The sequence below is a fragment of the Rhinolophus sinicus genome, chromosome 17, assembly GCF_057876585.1.
Source record: "Rhinolophus sinicus isolate RSI-liver-muscle chromosome 17, RSI-T2T, whole genome shotgun sequence".
In the NCBI taxonomy this organism is placed as follows: domain Eukaryota; kingdom Metazoa; phylum Chordata; class Mammalia; order Chiroptera; family Rhinolophidae; genus Rhinolophus; species Rhinolophus sinicus.
This window is the reverse complement of record NC_142517.1, coordinates 158,348,789-158,368,199: the sequence shown is the minus strand read 5'-3', so window position 1 is coordinate 158,368,199 and position 19,411 is coordinate 158,348,789. Positions and strand designations below refer to the sequence as shown.

The window sequence follows — 19,411 nt, the reverse complement described above, 5'->3', positions numbered from 1 at the left end:
CACGTGTTAATCTCCTTGACTCATTAAAAAAATCTATAAAATTAGTACTACTGTTTTCTAGATTGTATGCTTGCAGGAAATTGCTGTCAGTTATTTCAGGTTGAGAGGTTGATCCCAGGTCTCACAGTGAGTGAGGCCCTGTCATTGTCAGGCTAGGATTTCTCATTCTTGTGATCTTTATGACAAGCTGCACAGGGACCAATTGCAAGCAACTTTACATTATTTTACATTAAAATATATACACACATCTGAGTCCGCATGTACGGTATCTTTTATTCTATGTTAATGATGTTTCCTATTTTTAAACATGACTGTATCTACCAGATGCTCAAATTTTCATGTTGAATCTATAGTTCTGTCTGTGAAACAGTCTGCAACCACATTTGGAGGCACTGCCCTCGGAACTAATTTTCTCAGAAATAAGCGATTTCTCAGCTCTAGTCCCAAATGTGAAAGTTATTTCAGACTGCATTATGTGAAGAAGAGTGGGTAGTCCATTTCATATGGCATTTGTCTCAGTGTTGTTCACACAACAGAATTGACCTCACAAATGCAGTGCATTAGAGCAGCTACTGTACCAACATTCAAGTTCAGGTTTCTAGAAGGCTTTGATAGATTTTTATAAATAGAATTCTAGATATATATGGATTTTTTCCTTTAGGTATACCATTATAGGACATGAAGAGAGCTATAAATGACAACATTCCAAGTATTTAAGATAGTAAAACAGCAGTTGGGCCTGAGAATTACAATTGTGTTCAATAGTGACTGGGTTTCAGTGTTGCTTTAGTTTCTATCAACTGGCCTCAGAACACTCAGCTTTCTCTAGCCATAGCATGTTGCTTATTTACTTATTTTCTAATCTGAGTAAGCCATATGAAAGAGATGGAAATACAAACTGGAATTCCATTTCAATATGTCCTTGAACTTGCCCAAAGAGTATCCAGTGCCGGCCCCTATCCCTATTGCCACACTGTGTTTAACAGAGAAGACGCAGAGTATGCCTGCTCCCCATTAATCTTATGTACACCAAAAAGACCAAATGTCTGTAAAAAGACAACCCTAAAGAATCCTATTCAATCTCAAAAACCCAAGTTGCTTATCATAACATATATCTATTTTATCACCAAAATACCTAGTTGTATTAAAGAACATATCCCAATTGAATTAGAAATTCTAGAAAAATTTTAGCAAGATATTTCTAGAAAAGACCCAGCTTTGATATTCAAATAGTAACTGATCTAAGGACCACAACACACACTAATACTACTGATTTCATAGACAGAGGCAAAGGTATGTCAGTGAGCAGGGGTCTGAAATGCTCCCTTTCTGGGAAATAATTTTAATTTCATTTTCATTGATGATTTTGTAGTCTACATGTAATGGTACAAGCACATTTTTCGGTGCTCAAGGAAGTGGTTTGATGTACAAATCTAGAGGCCGCTCCTAAGCCAGAGTGAACAAAACTCAGCATGCCCGCTCCAGCTCCACACTGGAGCTTTTCCCACTTGGTGTTAAGAAAAGCCTGTGCTGTTATCAGATCTTCAGGCTTTCCTCGGTAATTAGGAGCATATTGGCTGTCAGAAACAGGAATCATCCACCTGTTGAATTGATTGTATCTTACTCTCTGGCAAATGGACCTTTCATGCCTACTCCATCTGTTAAAGAAACTGAGTTTTGATTCTGGACTTCGCTGAGACACAAAGTGCTTCCTGCACACGGCTCTGTCCAGCACCCAGCAGCAGGAGCAGGGGCCAGGGGCCGAAAAGCAAGGTGGCTGCCTAACCTGCAGGGCCCTGCCTGCAACCGTGAAACTGACCTAGGGAGAGACTCTATGTGTGTAAAAACCCAAACAGTAATGTCTCCTTACCTGGTAAGGGTAGTTATACCAGCAATGTCTTGTATTCCACAACCAGGGGGTCTGGAAAAAATGACAAAGAAACATATTTTACATGCTTTGGGAAAGAAGCAGGATAAGAGATGTTTATGACAGGTTCTTGCCTGCCACTCCATCCGCCCAATATTTGGGGATTTCAATCATCTACCCGCGTGAGAACTGAAGAACTTAAAACAATAAGGAATAAGATATTAAAGCAATTAGTATCTCATCATACACTCTCTCTGGATAATATTCTAAACTCAACTGGTAGTATTTCAGGCTACTTCTGGGATGGAGTCCCAGCTGGTGTTTTTATATTTTGCCGGTCACATAGACACACTCCCACTATGTAACCCACCGCAACAGCAGAGACCTTCAGGGGTCTCACCTAACCAGATACAATTCATCAATCACCATTAGCAATAAACAATGCTGATAGTTGGTGCAAACTACCCTAAGACTCCTTCAACCCAGTGTTTACAAAGCAGCATTATTAATCAATTGCTTCATGCCTTGACCAGAGGTCCGTAACAGGCAGATATATATTTTATTTCAGTAGGACAGGTCAGACTATTTCCAGGCCTGAGAGAAATAACCCTCAGGGCATACTCCACCCCTACCCCACACCCCACCCCACTCCTGGTCAAGGTCTTTTAAAGACAAAACAATCATTCTTAAATTGACAGCAATCAACTGACTTATGACACTGTATAATCAGATAGAACATCCAAGTGTACACACAGATTCCAAACATTTGTAATAAACAGGGAGGAGCTGGTAAAAATTTAAACAGACTGCAAACCATCCAATAATACCAACACAAGCTTTCTCATATTTTTGCATTAACTTTGTAATTCTTTAGCACCTCTGATCTACAGCTATCAACACTTTATGGTACACATCTACGTATGTTCGATATACATCTGTACGTTTCTTATTAAGGAACATAATCACATAATCACTAATTCAATTCATATGTTTATCTCAAAATGAAAATAATGTCACTGAAAGATTAGTGTCAGACAAATCTGTATTGACCTAACCTTCTTATCTTGTCACATAAGACCAAGGTTGCTGCCCTCTGTGGTATGATAATGCAGCTGTCTCCCTGAAAGCCATACAGCTATCCTTTCACCTTGCACCAGTGAGGGTGTGGATGTGAATAAGAAAGAGACTATGCAATAAATCTGACAAATTCAGTGACCTAAATTAACCTCACAGGGTGATCTGATCATATATTCCTAACTGGGCAGGTCATGATGGGTAGCCACATCCCAGACCTATAAAAGGTTTATCTTTGCCTTAAGCAAGCCCTGTCTGTTGTTCTTGTGCATCTAGGTTAACACACCTTTGAGATGCCAGAAGCAATCCTATTTTCCAGACCCCTCAGAGGCGTAACCACCACCAAGGAAGCTTATAATCTTGTCCATTATCCTCTAGTCCAATCATAGACATTTCCCCACTTTACCTTCTCTCACTTTCATGTAATCATCCTTTTTTCCTTCCTTAATTCCAAATGTATAAAAAGAAATGCAAAACTGTCTTCTCCAGAGCATTTGAGATCTTGCTTCCTGGGATGTTGTCAATTTGGGTCAAATAAACTCATAAAAATTCTCTGCATGGACGTTTGGACTTTCTTATGTTGACAAGGACGATAATGATAATATTAGCTAATATCTGTTGTGTCCTCCCTTTACCCATATACATTTTTTTAAGGATTTTCGCCATGATCTGTTATTCAATTAACCAATTAAAAAATGTATCTTTTGACTGTCCCATATACTTTTAAAGGATCTTACATATGAACTCATTTTATCCTTATAGTAGTTACTAGTATTTGCCTCATTTTATAGATAGGTAAATTGAGGTCCTGAGTCTATGAATAACTACCCAGCTTAAATAGCTAGACAGTGCCAGAACTGGAAGTCAAACTCAGACTGTCTGGTCTCAAATCCAAATGTAACCACTGTTCACTCTGCTTCTGACTGTGATAAAAACTGGACCAGGACTCTGTTTAGGGAGCCAGATTGAAATAAAAAACCATTTCATGCCCTAGACTTAAAACCACTCAGGGATCTTACATTCCCCTTTCATGTAAGTACTACTAATTCTCCTTTTTTCCTGGTTTTGCCTTTTGCTACCTGTTTAATTCTGTACATATCATGTACTCTCACTGTGCTTTATGTTCTGGCTGCCTCAGTTGTATGTCTGTCCGTCTCCTCCATTTCTCTGATTCATAAAATCAAGTTCATTACTTACCTAACTAGGGAATTATGAGGATTAAATGAGATAGCATATCTAAAAATACTTCAGAGGCTTCAAAAGTTTGACATGTTATTGTCTTATAGTTGTATAAACAATACATGGCCATTGAGGAAAACATAAAAAACAATGATAAATAATTTGAATGTACAGCCCATTTTGGGTCTTTTTTCCTATGTAATATATATAAATACAGATAGATTTATCTTTAAACACACAAGAATTAGGAAAGATCATCATGAGCAAATATGTGTCGTTAAAAACCAAGGCTAAGACCATACACACCCTCGTATTCCCAACTATTAGTACAGATATGAAAGTTGGACAGTGAAGCATGTTCACAGGAAAAAACAAAGGATTTGTCTGTAATATGATGTTGTAGAAAAGCTCTACAGATACCCTGAATCGCCAGAAAGATGAACAGGTGGGCCCTAGAGCAAATTAAGCCTGAAACACGGCTGGAGGCAGAAATGACAAAACTGAAGCTGTCCTACTTCGGGCACATCATGAGAAGGCAGGGTTCTCTGGAAAAGACAATAATGCCGGGAAAAATAGAATTTGCAGCAGGAAAAGAAGACCAAATATGAGAAGGATTGACTCCCTAAAAGAAATGGTAGGCTTGAGTCTGAAGGAGCTGAGCAGGGCTGTTGAGGGAGGACAGGACATTGTGGACACATCTCATTCACAGGGTTGACTCAATAGCACGGAAGACATACGCGCCCGCGCACACACACATGCATAATTTTTAAATGTGGGCACAACACACCAAAATCTATTTACAAGTACAGTACAAATGTTAGTTATTATTTTTCTCTCTCATAAAGTTGTTTATTAAATCCACAATTAGTTGAAAGTCCCAGAGGGAAAGCTATGTCATATGCATATGTTTATTCCCCCAGCATCTGTGCCCAGGTTGACATTTCAGCATTCATTTGCTGAATGCTAATGAACAGAAATACAGAATGAAATACAAGGCCTAAAACAAACTTCGCAGTATTTCTTTTTTAATTTACCAGTGCCAAGCCCACAGGGCCTGCGTGCGCTAATCTCTACAGATGCAGCGGCAGGCAATCTCTTCCACTGCGACCATCCCTTCCAGCCGCAGGCAGGAGAGAAAAGACCTGACTCCCAGTGATCCAGGAAAATCCATCACTTAGAGCTTTTCTTCCTCTGTGAGTTTCCTGGATCACTGGATTTCTTTTAACATCTAGGCTTTTCCATGCGTGCATCAGACGTACACCCTCTCGCCCTGTTTGTATTATGTGCCAATACCTGACTGACTGACAGAAATAGTGGATGAGTCTTTGTCTTTCACTGGGCCCCTGCCCACATGAAGCAGGAACAAAGAACATTGTGAATTTGATGGAGCTACCAGGGCCCTAGCTTGACCCTCAAGCTTATTTGCCAGATATTTAAATAAGTTCTTTCACATACAATGCATATTTACATATACCTCTCACTTTGACAATACTAGACATCAATACCACCTTCTGCCTTATATGCACACTACATTTTTCTAGGATCTCATGTTATGCCCTCCTAAAACTCTTTGAGACAGGTAGAACAAATATTACCTTTCCCAATTTACAGATGAGAAAACAAATCCATAAGAAGATGATGCTCTTCATTTCTAATAACTCAACAACATTGGTGTATAAATTTGGATTGGCTGCTTACAATTTAATGCATTAGGTATAACTTCTTTCATTTGAACTGATATCATGAAGTTTTCATTTTTTTAAATCAGTTTTTTCATTTTTCTAGGTATCTTTTTTAGATTTCCACATTCGTATCGAAATCTGTATATTCATCACACAAATTAAAGTATAGCAACATAACCAAGAATATAAAAAGCTGTAATCTTTGAAATATTTAGATGTAAAAAAAGCAATGGTGATGAAAAAAATACACAAAAAACTTCAGTTTAGAAGAGTGGTCATAGCAATTCCTGTATAATAAAGTTCTGTACCTAGGACAGTGCATGGCGATTCAAGCACATTTTCTGGACATAGACGAGTCTTTTTCACATAGCATTACAATATCAAGAAATGTTATCAAGGTTGGAAAAATCTAAAAACCTAGTGATTCTCAGATCTTTTCATTCCAATACCTTAAGATTTACTTTATTCCACTTCCCACATGCACACTTAAATAATGCTGTGAAGCACTTTATAGATTTTAGTGTATTGTATACATAGTATCTCCTTTAATTCCCACAACAACACTGTAAGTGCTCAAGCTAACACAGCCAGCAGATGCCATAAGAGATAAAGAACATGCTGGCACAGAACTTCTCAAACTACTAACATGCAGGCTCTGATTCAGTAGGTGGGTCTGGCTTGGGGCTGAGATTCTGTATGTGTAACAAGCTTCCAGGTGACGCTGGTGCTGTTGGTTGTACCTTGGACCACACTTTGAGCAGTAAGGTGCTAGGAGAAGGTAAGGAGGGTGACACCATACTCTTGCTATTAGCCATGTGTAAGGCATCTTGCTAGGCACTTCGTTACAATATTTCACGATTCAGTACTAGGTAAATAAATTAACGAATTATTTATCATCTTTACAATAACCATTCAAGGCAGAAATTACTCGTAAAACAATAGCCAGAAACAATGCTTCTGAACCAACCTCCCTATTTGATAGAACCACACATTGAAGCTCTGGTGGAAGAAATATGAGCTAAATTTACAAGTTTCATTTTGGGGTGGTACCCCTCAAAGTTACAGTGAATGGGTTCCTATCATCCTTTCTCCATTCCCATCAGAAGGAGCTAATGAGAACTAGAGCGGTCACCTTTGACCCTGAGGTCATAATTTCTGCTAAGGTTTTTGTCAGAGGTCTCCTATCAGCCCTGGCCTACTTATCTCTGGATTATATGTATGCAGTAGATAAATTCCTGTCATTTCTCTCATATCTAAGCTACTGCATTGTCTATGTTTAAAAATATATAATCAGTAGCAATCTGTAGTCTCACTAATATATGCACAAAGGTAAGTATCATTAATTATTTTATAGACAAACAGCAGTCTCAAGGATATTTAAAATGCCCAGATGGTAAGTAGAAAAGCTGGAATAAAAAACCTAGGCCAGCCAGACTTTTCACTATACCTTCCCCAATACACCCTAGGTATTCAAATAATGGGTAATGAAAAAAAAATCTTGGACATTTGGAATCGATTACCCAAAATGAGTTATTACATTAAAAAAAATGAATTTTAGGGTTAGAAAGGACCTCCAAATCTTGTTTGATATACAAAAGAACTCACATGTCTCTCATGTTAAAGGGCTCCATGGTTATCAATCACTGACAAGATCCCTTAGGCTTACTTCAGTCCTCACATGGCTGTAGTGAGAAGGTGGCACATCAGGAAGAGAGGCAATCCAGGAAGACAGCTCTCACCGGAAACTGAACACTACCAGACCGCAATCTGGAATTTCTAACCTCCAGAACTGTGAGAAACAAATTTCTGTTTTTTAAGCCCCCTAGTCTATGGTATTTTGTTATGTCAGCCTGAGCTGACTCATGCAGCATCATAAGACAACGCCTCATAAATGGTGCTTAATAGTTATTAAACTACCCATCAAATAATTTTAATTTAAGAAGACTTACACAATATCTGATCGAGAGTAAGACAGACCATAACACAGGTATGGTTACCCATAATTAGAAATGACTTCTAACACTCTCATTCTAAGCCACAATGTATGTATAATGGGATTTTTCATTACATAATGCACATGTGCTCCCAGACACATCACTTGAGACACAACTTGGCGACAAGCACATCTATCAATAACACAGTGTCCAATGGAAAGCTTCTGTGGCTCTTCTTACCCTGACAATCCCAACCCCGGCACCAGAAATGGAGGTTAGACATGCTGCCGGGGGTCACACTCTGCCTTTACTTGCATTTTGACCATATGCATAAGACTTGAGTGCTATTTCTTCTATGATTTCTTAAAAGAGAAAACTGGAGATGCCTTTTTAGGTAAATCTGCTCTTTTATAAGTGGTTCTGTAGAGGTTTCATCCTGAACAGAACTAACAAAAATAGATCAGGTCTGATCATTTCACTTTACCATCTGGAGTAAGATTAGTTTGGTTTTATTCTATTGTTTTAAAGTTCTACTTGAGATACTTTTTAAAAATAATAGTTTTTGAAAATCTACGTTTCAGTTTCCATGCCACCTATCATGATGATGGATCGATCATCAAAAATCAAGGAGGCTTTGTCCAAGCCCATAAAGTTTATGATACTAAGACTGAACCCTAATGGACTTACTTTGGGTGATCGTGATGTGTTGATGTAGGTTCATCGATTGTAAGAAATGTACCACGCTGGTGGGGGATTTAATCATAGGGAGATTGTGCATTTGTGGCATGGGGAACATGTGGGAAATTTCTGTACATTCCCCTCAATTTTACTGTGAATGTAAAACTGCTTTAAAATATCTTAAAAAAAAAAAAATCAAGGCAATTGGACTACCACAGACCACCGATGATTATCATGTTACTGTGAGTTAAAGGAATAATAGCATTTGAGGCAAAAGACCAGAGAAAAAAATGCTCAGTTAACCAGGCAAGTGTTAAATGATTAAATATAAATATATATAAATAAATATATATATATATATAAACACATATACTTTTTTCAAGAATTTGTAGATACCTACAGCTGAATGAATAGCAGTTTTTTTGACTTAACAACTATTTTCATTTAACAAAAGAACATGAATCATGTCACGTATTAAAGACATTTTGTTGCTTTATCTAAGACATGAAAGGTGTGTGGGTCTTTGCCCGACTGAAGTCAGCATCTTAGAGGCAAAATTTCATCTTTCGCTATATCCATCCAAACTTTTACATGGCTTTCACAAAGCCCAGCTGAGACAATAACAGTCAAGGAATAAGATCGAACAGACATGCTGGCCTCTGAAAAATTTAAATACAAAATATACAGAGCCTTGGATCGTGCTTTAAAATACCAGAAAGCTTGATCCCTGAACTATTCTGAAACTACTTTCACTGAAACTACCCTTAAAACACTTCAACTGAGTCATACTTAAACCTTATATGTTTGTCTTGTGTTGAGGATTTATTTTAAGAAATAAACATGAGAAAAATGCTTCCATGTCTGCAATGAATTTATATTGGAAAGGTGACCTTAAGTCCAATGTATAAGTTCCACATGATATTTTTCCTTTTAAATTTAGTCCAAGGAGAAAAAATACTTCCCTTCCGTGAATGCTTAGTATGTTTCCTCCTCCCATGTGAGAATTGTTACCTATTATCTTTTTACCTTGGTTTTGGGAAACAGATTTAATTCTAAAGCTCAGTCACACCAACTGTGGCTGTCTCTTAACAGCTTTGCTTTCTTTTCCTTTTATGTGTCATTTTTTATGTTAATATCTATATTAATAATGTTATATAAACATTGCCAATCACTTTCAGAAACATCCATCTGTATTATTTAAATGAATTAATATAAATCAAACCGATTCAAAATGACAATCTACAGTTTTAGTTTAATACACATTGCAAAACAACTCAGAATGCAAAGAAACATTTCATGCTTTGTGAGTCTAAAAACTGATAAATAATTGTGTTTGGGGTGAAAAGAATGCAGCCAAAAGTTTCTCAGCCTGAAGCTGCTGCTGGTCAGTGATAAGCAATCAGTGGTAAAGCACTCTAGAGTGCTCCCCAGAAGGCAATTTCCTCCCCTCTGGGTCAGTAGATATGTGACTATAAATCTACCAAGCAGAGTGGTGAGCCCTCTCTAGACACCGCTGGCATCTGCATGAGCTTGGAAAGCTCTTGTGACGCGCAAATGTAATTGGGACTTGACCCTGTGGCATTATATAAAGATATCCCAGCTTTTCATATCGATCAGGCCTTAAAAAAGATGCTAGTCCTCTAGACCTGGTCAAGCGTGTGCTTTAAGCATATTCCGTAATCAATTTAGAAAGTAATTTGCCGAGCTGCCAAGCATACAGAAATAGAAGGAGTTCCCTGGAGATGGGCCCTGAGGTCACAGGGTTTCTAGGAGGGTTTAATCATAGAAACAAAGAGAAGAAAAATGTGAGTGGCATTTCCACATCTTCTAAAACCTTCTAGTCAGTGTTTCTCAACTCTTTCTACCTCTGCTTAGCAGAGGGACTCCACATACTCCTAACAGTAATTGGGACTGTGATTCTCAAGAGTCGGAGGGACGGGAAGCTTAAAAAACTATAGCTCCCATTGATTCAGATGTGGGCTCTCCACGCCCAGTGAGGATCACTGCAAAGGAAAACGGACTGATCAATGAAATCCATGTTTAGAACAGAAATTAGGGATAAAGGAACTAGATGAAGGAAAGATGACAGAAAATGAGGTGGAAAGATCTAGAAGGAGGGGAAAATGGTGAGAATGTCAATGCAGGGAGAGGGAGACACAGAGAGAGGCCAGAGTAAAATTTGGGAATGAAACCAGTGCGAGTGGCTATTAAGGAGCACAAAACTAGTCAAAAGATAATTTAAAGAGATCATTTATAATATATTACAAAGGATTAATATTTCCAATATGAAAAGAGTCCCCAAAAATTTATGAAAATATTTAAATACCCAATGAGAAAAACGGGGAAAAGATACAAACAGGAAACACATTAAATAAAAATATACGTGACCAAAAACATATGGAAAAATTACTTAGGTTACAACTAGACAGAATTTTTTTACCCATGTCTGGAAAATATTTAAAGAGATTAGTACACAGAGGCCAGCCGTGTATAGGGAAACCAAAATTCTGCAAATTTAAATAACCTTTCTAAAGAGTAATTTGGTCTTTAAAATCTGCTTATCCTTTGACCCAGCATTTATTGTAAAAAAATTAATTAGACCCATATGTAAAGGCATTTATGCATGAACTTCCATTACAATTATTTTCCTAGTAATGAAAATTCAAATAAATCTAATTGTTCAATAATGTGAGGTTGGCATGTGCTTAGCTGGGATTCTGTGGGAGTAAACCCTGAGATGAGGACATGGAAGCAGGCTGTTTATTTGATAGGCGATGCAATGAAACAGAACAAGAGAAACGGAGAAAGTGAGACTGGTAAGGGAGAAAACCCAATATGGTTTTTGGGAATGAGCTGGTTACTGCTGCAGCAACTACATATCAATTCTTCTGGGGACCTCTGCAGAATTACACAGCACGTATCTCATATCTGTCCCAACCCTGGACGGGGGACTGGGGCATTTATTCACCAACTCCCATTGGCCATTGGTTGAGGTTTCAGTATTAACTGCTCCATATTTCTAGGTTGTACCTCCTTGTGTTTAGGTGACCTGTGCAGCTTTCGGGACAGCAGAGCAGTGATATGGCACAGCTTGCATCTGCTGTGACACACTGTCAAAGGTGCATGGAACTCTCCACCACAGCTATGCTAATAGCAGATGGGCTAAGGAGATGTAACAGGCACATTTCAAGTTAAAATCAGATTACAAGTAGAATAAACACTGTATCTTCTATTTAAAATGGATAGATATATTTACACACACACACACACACACAAACACACACTCGAAAAATACCTGGTAGTATATTTATCAAACTGACCTAGTGACTATCTCTGAATACTGATTATCTCAGGTGATTTTTACTCTTTTTTCTTAAGTGTTTGTATATCAGTGTTACACATAAATTACACAGTAATTTTGCAGCTATATCTTTTCTGTAATGAATGGGTCTTATTTGAATCATAAAAAGAAGCCAAATTCATGTACTTTGAACAGGTCTCATTAAAAAACACATTTACTCTATATTAACAAACAACATTAAGAGTATTAATAACATATTGCCATCCTCAAAGTATTCAACACTTCTAATTAACTTTAAACTAGTTTAAGAAAGAGCAGCTTTCAGGGTATTTACATGTTGACAATATTTCAAGTACAAACCACTCATTAATAATTTAATTCTAAACTCTCAATTAAGAAAGAATAGCATGGGGAAAATAATAAGATGAGCAAATAACACAGAATAAACGTTACACTCATTACAGTGATGAGCAATCATTTTGCCCCCCACGCCACCTACTCTCACTTTGCACACCCTCATCAACCTCTCCCTTACCACTTCTGAATCAATTTGCCTAGGCCCTAATATCTTCATGCTAATATTAGTGCATCCTCGTCATTCACTCACTCTTTCAAACATTTATTGAGTGGCTACCACGAGTCAGGCACTCTGCTAGGCCTGAAGATACAACAGACAAGTTCTCCATTCCCAGGGAACTTGCCATCTCCTGGGTAACCCAAACAATTCCATGATACAGCAAGGGTACCCACAGGATGCAGAGAAGTAGTACCTAGAAAGATGCCCAGTCCAGTCTTCGAGGGCGAGGAAGGAGGGAAACGCTCTGCCAGGAGGTGCCATAGTAGTTGAAGCCAGAAGGACAAGCAGAAGATAGTCTTCTACAAGCAGTAGATGGAGGAGAGGAACTGACAGATAGAAGAACATGAACTTCCTATCTTTCAAAAACCGTGTCATATTTCCAACAACATAATTTTTCTTAAACATCCATTTCCTTGCATCATTCTCTAGAGCAGGGGAGTCCAAACTTTTTTCAACGTTTTTTACCAAGGGCCATATGCAGTAAAATACACAAACAGTCGGGCCACTCACTCGAGGTGAAGTATGTATTGCCTCACCTGGTTTATTTAGGTAAACTAAATGTATTTTTGGAATTTGCTGCGGGCCGATTAACAATGGTTTGACACCCCTGCCCTAGAAGATTAAAAAAAGAAAAGCTTAAAAGCTACATTTCCAATCGCAAAGGTAAAATGCCTCTGCCTGGCTATCCATGACCCTGGAGGCTTGCTGTCCATCGTGACCATACAAGATTAAATCCTCTCTTCCCAAGAAGCATCCCCGGCTCTCTCCAGGCCAAGCACCTTGCTGTGTGTGTCCAGTGACACCCATCTCCGTGCCTTAACTACTCAGGCCCCACTATTCTGCCTCACTGTATCCTGATCAATCCTCCAGGCACTAGTTTGTAGGCCTCCTGCCTCCTGAAATCATTTTGTGTAGCCTTTTATGGGTCTTCCTCTCCAAGAAACTCCAGCTTCTTTGAGAAGTGCATAGTCCAGAAATTAGTTCTCAAGGTTTCAATGTGCCTACCATGTGCCCCTGTGGTTTTATATTCTTGGGTATTAATTTTCCTAACCAAATGTCAACTTTTAAGGAGACTTCTAAGCACATAAAAGGCAGCAGAATATAGGGTATGGCTCATGAATAAGGACATGATCTATAGATCAGCAGAAAGAGGCAAAGGATGAATAAGTAAACTTGTCGTTACTGAGCCCCTTCTTGCTGTCAGGCACAATCTCCACTTGTCATTCTGTGCACTGCTGGGTGACACGCTCATCATAAACTTCCCAAATGCTATAAAGAGAATAGACCATGGTGGCAGAGAACCGGAATTCAAGCTTCTTTCAACCATGTCCTAGCTGTATGTGAGTCATTAATCTCCCTGCACAATATTTTCAAATCAAATAGCTGCTTTTCATGAATAAGTTACAGTTTTGTCAAGTAAAAAGAGAGCAAAAGTGGAAGCTAGAGTCAGATGAGAGGGAATAAAGGGAGATTTCTATCTTAAGATTCCCCTGACATACATCTGGATACATAGAAAAAGTCTTCACATTTAATTTTCTAAAAACATAATTACTCCAGATGTTGGACTGGGAATTGTTGTTCCAATAAGCAACTGACACAAAAGGTCTGTCTGAAGTTTTCTGTGTTTCTCACAAGGATTCATATGGCTGCTGCAGCCGCCACACAACCTCCTAGAGGCTAGCAGCCCCACCAGGAATGGAGAGCTGGTACTAAAAGGGTCACTACCATGTATAGAAAGGTCTTCTCATTCCTGTCTTTAGCATTTATTCAGGATATGGAGAAGCAATAATATGAAGGTGAAACATGAAAAAACAAAACAATGAACTTACAGTGAAAACTTGGCTTTTTTTTTTTAATCACAAAGGCTTGTTATTCTGAGTGTTCGTAGATGTTTTCTTGAAAATGAGCAAAGTGAGCCTGCCACTTCAAGAAAATCAAATAATAATAAGTGCTGCCAATGATATATTTCAAAACTTTCAAGCAAATATTAATATTTTGGAAAATATGTACAGGCTACTATACACCTAAAGGCTTCCCGTTGGTTAAAACTTTTCTGAGGATATCAGTGAAAACATTAAAAAATATATGTTTTTGATATTTATAATGATTTGTGTCAAAATTTGAAAGATCTGTATAACTCAGTGAACCAATAATTTCCAAATGACCAATTCCTGATGCTAAATAATCATGCGTGGGTAAAAGGGAAGGATAAATCAATGGATGCTAATGTGACCAAGTACAGAATGTTCATTGGCATTAAAAAAATGACTTCCTGTCAAATTTTGGTGTTGTATTAAAGAAGAGTATCTACAGGTTTCTAGAAAACATTGCTAAGATGCTTCTGCCTTTTCCAACTACATATCTTTGTGAGGCCCAGACTTTCTTCATATACTTCCACCAAAAAAACCCCACATTGCGACAGACTGAATGCCCAAGCAGGGATGGGAATCCAGCTCTCGTCTACTAAACCATATGTTAGAGAGGACTGCAAACGTTTCTAATTTTTGTTTCAGAAAATGTGTTTTTCTTACAATGTTTTTTATGTTACCATGCAATGATTTATTCTTATTCTTTTAAAAAATTGTAATAAATGCTTTCAAAATGTATCAGCTTTAACTTCTAATACAATAAATACTGGTAGATACGACTAAGAAGAGACTAAGAAGAACAAAAGCTCTTTAAAAACCTGTATAATTGTTACAAGTGTAAAGGGGTCCTGACCCCAAAGAGTTTGAGAAGCACTGCACCAAGTGTAGCGAATAAATGAAATGAAATGCAAGTCCCTGAAGAATGTGTGCAGCCAGGCTGCCCGGCTGGCCGAGGCCACTCCTATGGGGCTGTGACATGAAGCAGAGAGGAACTTCTTTGTTCTTTAAGCCACTGTGCTGCTGGGTCTGTTTGCTACGTACCTGCTGCAGTTTAGTCTTCATCCTGACGAATTCAAGGCACACATGGCAACAGATACACACATTGGCAAGAGCCCTGGTTCTCAAGACATGAATTCCTTTAAATCTACTCACTGAATACACAATGTTCAGTATGCGCAATGTCACATCAACTGTACCTGGTACTTATTCTGATGGGTCCCCTCCTCCACCCTTCCCAGCCCTTAACACACACAAAAACTTCGTCCCAAGCATCCAAAAGTCATACCCCACTCAACCTGATTCAATTTACAGAATTGAATTGAATCAGGTTGAGTTGGGGAAGACCTTTCTCATCAAGGTGGTGATATACAATGTTTAATGAGATAATCCATAGCAGTGGGAAGAAAGCAAGGGTTGCCCTTTGAGACCATGCAGCCTAAGAGACCTTCAGGAGTTTCACAAGTCATCATTTTTTGAAATAAATTTACCTTGAGCTAGGGTCTATCTACTTAAAAATAATCTTCCCGAGAACACTGTTAAGGAATGATGTAAGAAAAAGGTGAAAAGCCATAGCTCACTCTCTTTTAAAAATATTGGGTGATTTAGGCTTGGTTTTTTTAATATATAAAATTTGACTTGCTTTTTAATGTTATCTTGTCACCATGCCTGTGTGTTAAATCTGAAAATCTACAACTAACAGACCATATATATGAATCATGAATCCAAACATATTAAGTAGAAACAGTTTTATGTTTCCTAAACAGCCTGTAATCTTCCATCTAGATATGGCCATATATTGCCACGGGAGATGCATATTTTATGAGTCAATATGTTAGAAGAGGAAAATTGTATTGTGCTCTTATGATTTGAGAATAATGCAGAAAAATACAAAATTCAGATACTTGCAAAGCAGCCAAATACCTGTAATGTTCTATTATACTAATAGAGAATGCCACTTGGATGAAAGAAAGGCAGGAGAGTCTAGAAGTAGAGAAATTAAATTTCCCTAATTTCCCAATCCCTGCAATTACTGAAAGAATACACGATAGGGAAGCGAGAATTAGAAAGGACATGAGAGCCCCACTGTCAGGCCTCAGTCTGTCATTCATTCACCAGCTGGATGACACTGTGTAAGTCAATTCACCCATCTGGTTGCTCATATGTGAAATTAGGAGTTGCACTGAGTAATTCTATGATTCCTTCAAGCCTTAAAGTTCATCACCCTCTTTGCTTTTTTTTTTCTCCCAAAAGACAAAATCCTGGTTTGCCATGCTCTGACCATGTTACAGACTCTCACACCCCACAAGTGGAAAATCAACACTAGAGGGAGACTCCCCCTTTTTCTTCTTTTTGAAGGGATACCTGTTATCCATTGCAATTTAGATTTTTTGAATCACTGATAGAATTAAGTCCAATTAGAGCATTATTAAAAGTAAATCCAATTAGGACATTTTTAGTAATCAGTATAATAAAAAGCTCATTTTCCCAAATTTTATGATATTTGAGTAAAAGTCATAAAGTAATTGCTTTTCATTGTGTCCTCTATCTGTGAGGCTCAAGTTTTGTATTATGTTTCGTATTGAAGACTAAAATTTTTTGAATTAAACACTGATGAAAATTTGATGATGATATTTTACTTTAAGAAAATAATTCCCCCTTTTTCATTACAGCTACTTTTATATATTAAAATTCAGAAGGGAACTCACAATTCGGTTTACCATTACTCAATACTAATAGTACAAGTGATCAAACTATGCCCTTTAAATTAGTGTACATCCTTATATATTATTTATCTTTTAATTAGGATAAATTATCCTTTGAGTTGCTGACTTAATTACAAAGAAGGAATTTATATTTATGCAGTTAAGTTTTGATCATCAGTTTCTGATTTTAATCAAGCTTGCCTTCCTATCTTCCCAGCTTCTGATCTTCCAAAAACGTCTAATCATTTTTTGGAAGGGGGAGGCAGCTACACGATGCAAGTAGGGTAGATTAATGCAACTGAATTACATCAAGGGGTTGAACCAGCAATACAGAAGTCATTTGCTGAATATAAGATAAGGCCTTCCTCTATATGAATAAAGAGAACTCTTAAAATGAATGAGACAGAAAAACTGGGTAAGTAATGAAATTGGCAGGATATTGAAAACACAATCTTAAATGCTCTCTCTGTGTACCTGCAAGCAAAAACAAGGCAGCCAGTAGCTACAGTCACCGACCACCTTTTCTACGCAAGCAGAACCAGGGTCCTTTTTATCTTCTGTGTAATGCTTCTTTGTTTTGTTTATCTCAACACCTAATGAATTTCTGATTTCACTAATGTCTAAAACATTAACCTATCACTGTTTACTTTCTTGTAGTTTGTTTGGTTCATGCTCTCATTGGCTTGTACTTGTCACTCGCCAAATACCTGATTCTTCAGGCACATATACTAAGAATTACAGAACTCGCCTGTGCAAACAAGTGAAAAACAAGGTAATTTATTGTATTATTTATTTACTGGCAATGTTGAAAAGGCCATGAGGTTGAACTAAGCTGGTGCCATCAGTCTCCAACTAAGGTATACAAATAAATGACTTCATGACTTTAGTCTACGGTTCCAGGGGCCCCAACTCAGAAAACAAGCATGAGGTAATCTTTAAATGGAAAACAGCCGCAGAAAATGACATTTTGCTTGCTCCAGTACAAACAACGTTAGTATTTGGGCTAAGACACACTATTCTGTTATCATTGGGAAATATTATCTAGAAAACTCACATCAAGCTAAGGTGTAATTGTCCTTTAATAGGTGAATCATTGAGCTAAATAACAATAGTATTTTCATTCTTCAATTAGAGATACTCTAATTGAATTGGCTTTACCACTATATATATATATATAGATATATATATATATATCTATATATATATATATAGATATTCCCCCCCCCCCCCCAGCTCTTTTAGGGATATCTCAGTTGGGAGCGCTTAAATATTACCAGTGACCAATTCTATAAACACATATAACGTAAACTGCATGAGATCCATCAATTTATTTTCTGATTCTAGAACATATATCTGGAAACAATTGTGGCATTTTCACACACCATTGGTTTCAAATAGCAATAACAATATTCTTACCTAACAGTATTATAACAGAATTGTATTACATGTAGTTACTATTCCAGTGAACAAAATTTAACCTAAGATTGAATTTGTGATATCAGACTGTTTTATAATGGGACTGACTGTAATTTTATTCCTCGAAAAACTAAGAGAATACCCAAGGAGAGGAAACTGTACACTTAGTTCAAATAGGTAGTAATAAAAAACTGTCTAAATATAGGGAAAATTGGCATCTGTTATAAGCTCCAGTAGTAACAAGACAGAACTAGAAGGTCTGCCGAACCACGAATTTCCTTAGTTTAAGGTTATACTTATTTAAATGACACCACTTAAACAAGTTGTATAAAAATAAATTGAATATTGAGACAATTAAGTTCCTAATATATTCTTATTAACCACACAGTAATATTCATCTATCCAGCACCTGCTCTTTGGCAGGCTGAGTTCTAGGTGGTAGGGATTTAGGAATGAAAACAACAAACAGAAAATCACTGCTCCCACAGAACACATTTTCTTGTGGAGAACACTACCAATAAACACAATAAATAAGCAAAAATATACAGTATGTTACATACAATGAAGGTTAAGGAGAGAATATCCAGCAGGAAAAGGGATATGAAATGTCAGAGGGTGTGATGGGAGATGACATTAACAGAGGGGGCAGGGAACATATCACTCAAGTGGTGATTTTTGAGTAAAAATCTGAAGAAAATCATCTGTCGTTACAAGTTTTACTTTTCCATCTTGACTGCATTACTCTCTGCTTTCTGCCTTTACTTATATGCAAATAAAGCCAGCCACACAAAGGGGGAGAAGGCATGAATAAGGGAGAAGAGAGGGACGTTTAGCTTTTAACTGGCAATAACTTCACGTTTGCCTTCTACATTTATGAGTTTGTGTATAATTTTGGTGAGTAATAAGTTGCATCCTTAGGTGTGGTCTTTGCTAATTCCATTTATGACTTTTCTGGAAAGAGAACTGAGATGAGGGGTAATAAGATTTCGGTGCTGGAGGACGGAGAGGGCTGGCAAATCAGAGAATGAAAGGGGAAAAAATACTGCAAATAAATTTGCTGTTTCAAATGCATGGACCTGCTTCTTCATTTAAATTGACATGTTGTCAGCTGAAAAAATCGTGTGATTTTCTCT

At 37.6% G+C, this 19,411-nt stretch overlaps 1 protein-coding gene across 2 annotated transcripts in view; it reads right to left on the bottom strand.

Annotated features, from left to right (window-relative positions):
- Positions 1-19,411, bottom strand: part of CERS6 (ceramide synthase 6) — a 281,767-nt gene that overhangs the window by 69,938 nt on the left and 192,418 nt on the right. For both annotated transcript variants that reach the window (XM_019727366.3, XM_019727367.3), the window contains exon 5: positions 1,871-1,921. In XM_019727366.3, the coding sequence (XP_019582925.1) occupies positions 1,871-1,921 (51 nt within the window). The remainder of the gene's footprint in view (positions 1-1,870; positions 1,922-19,411) is intronic.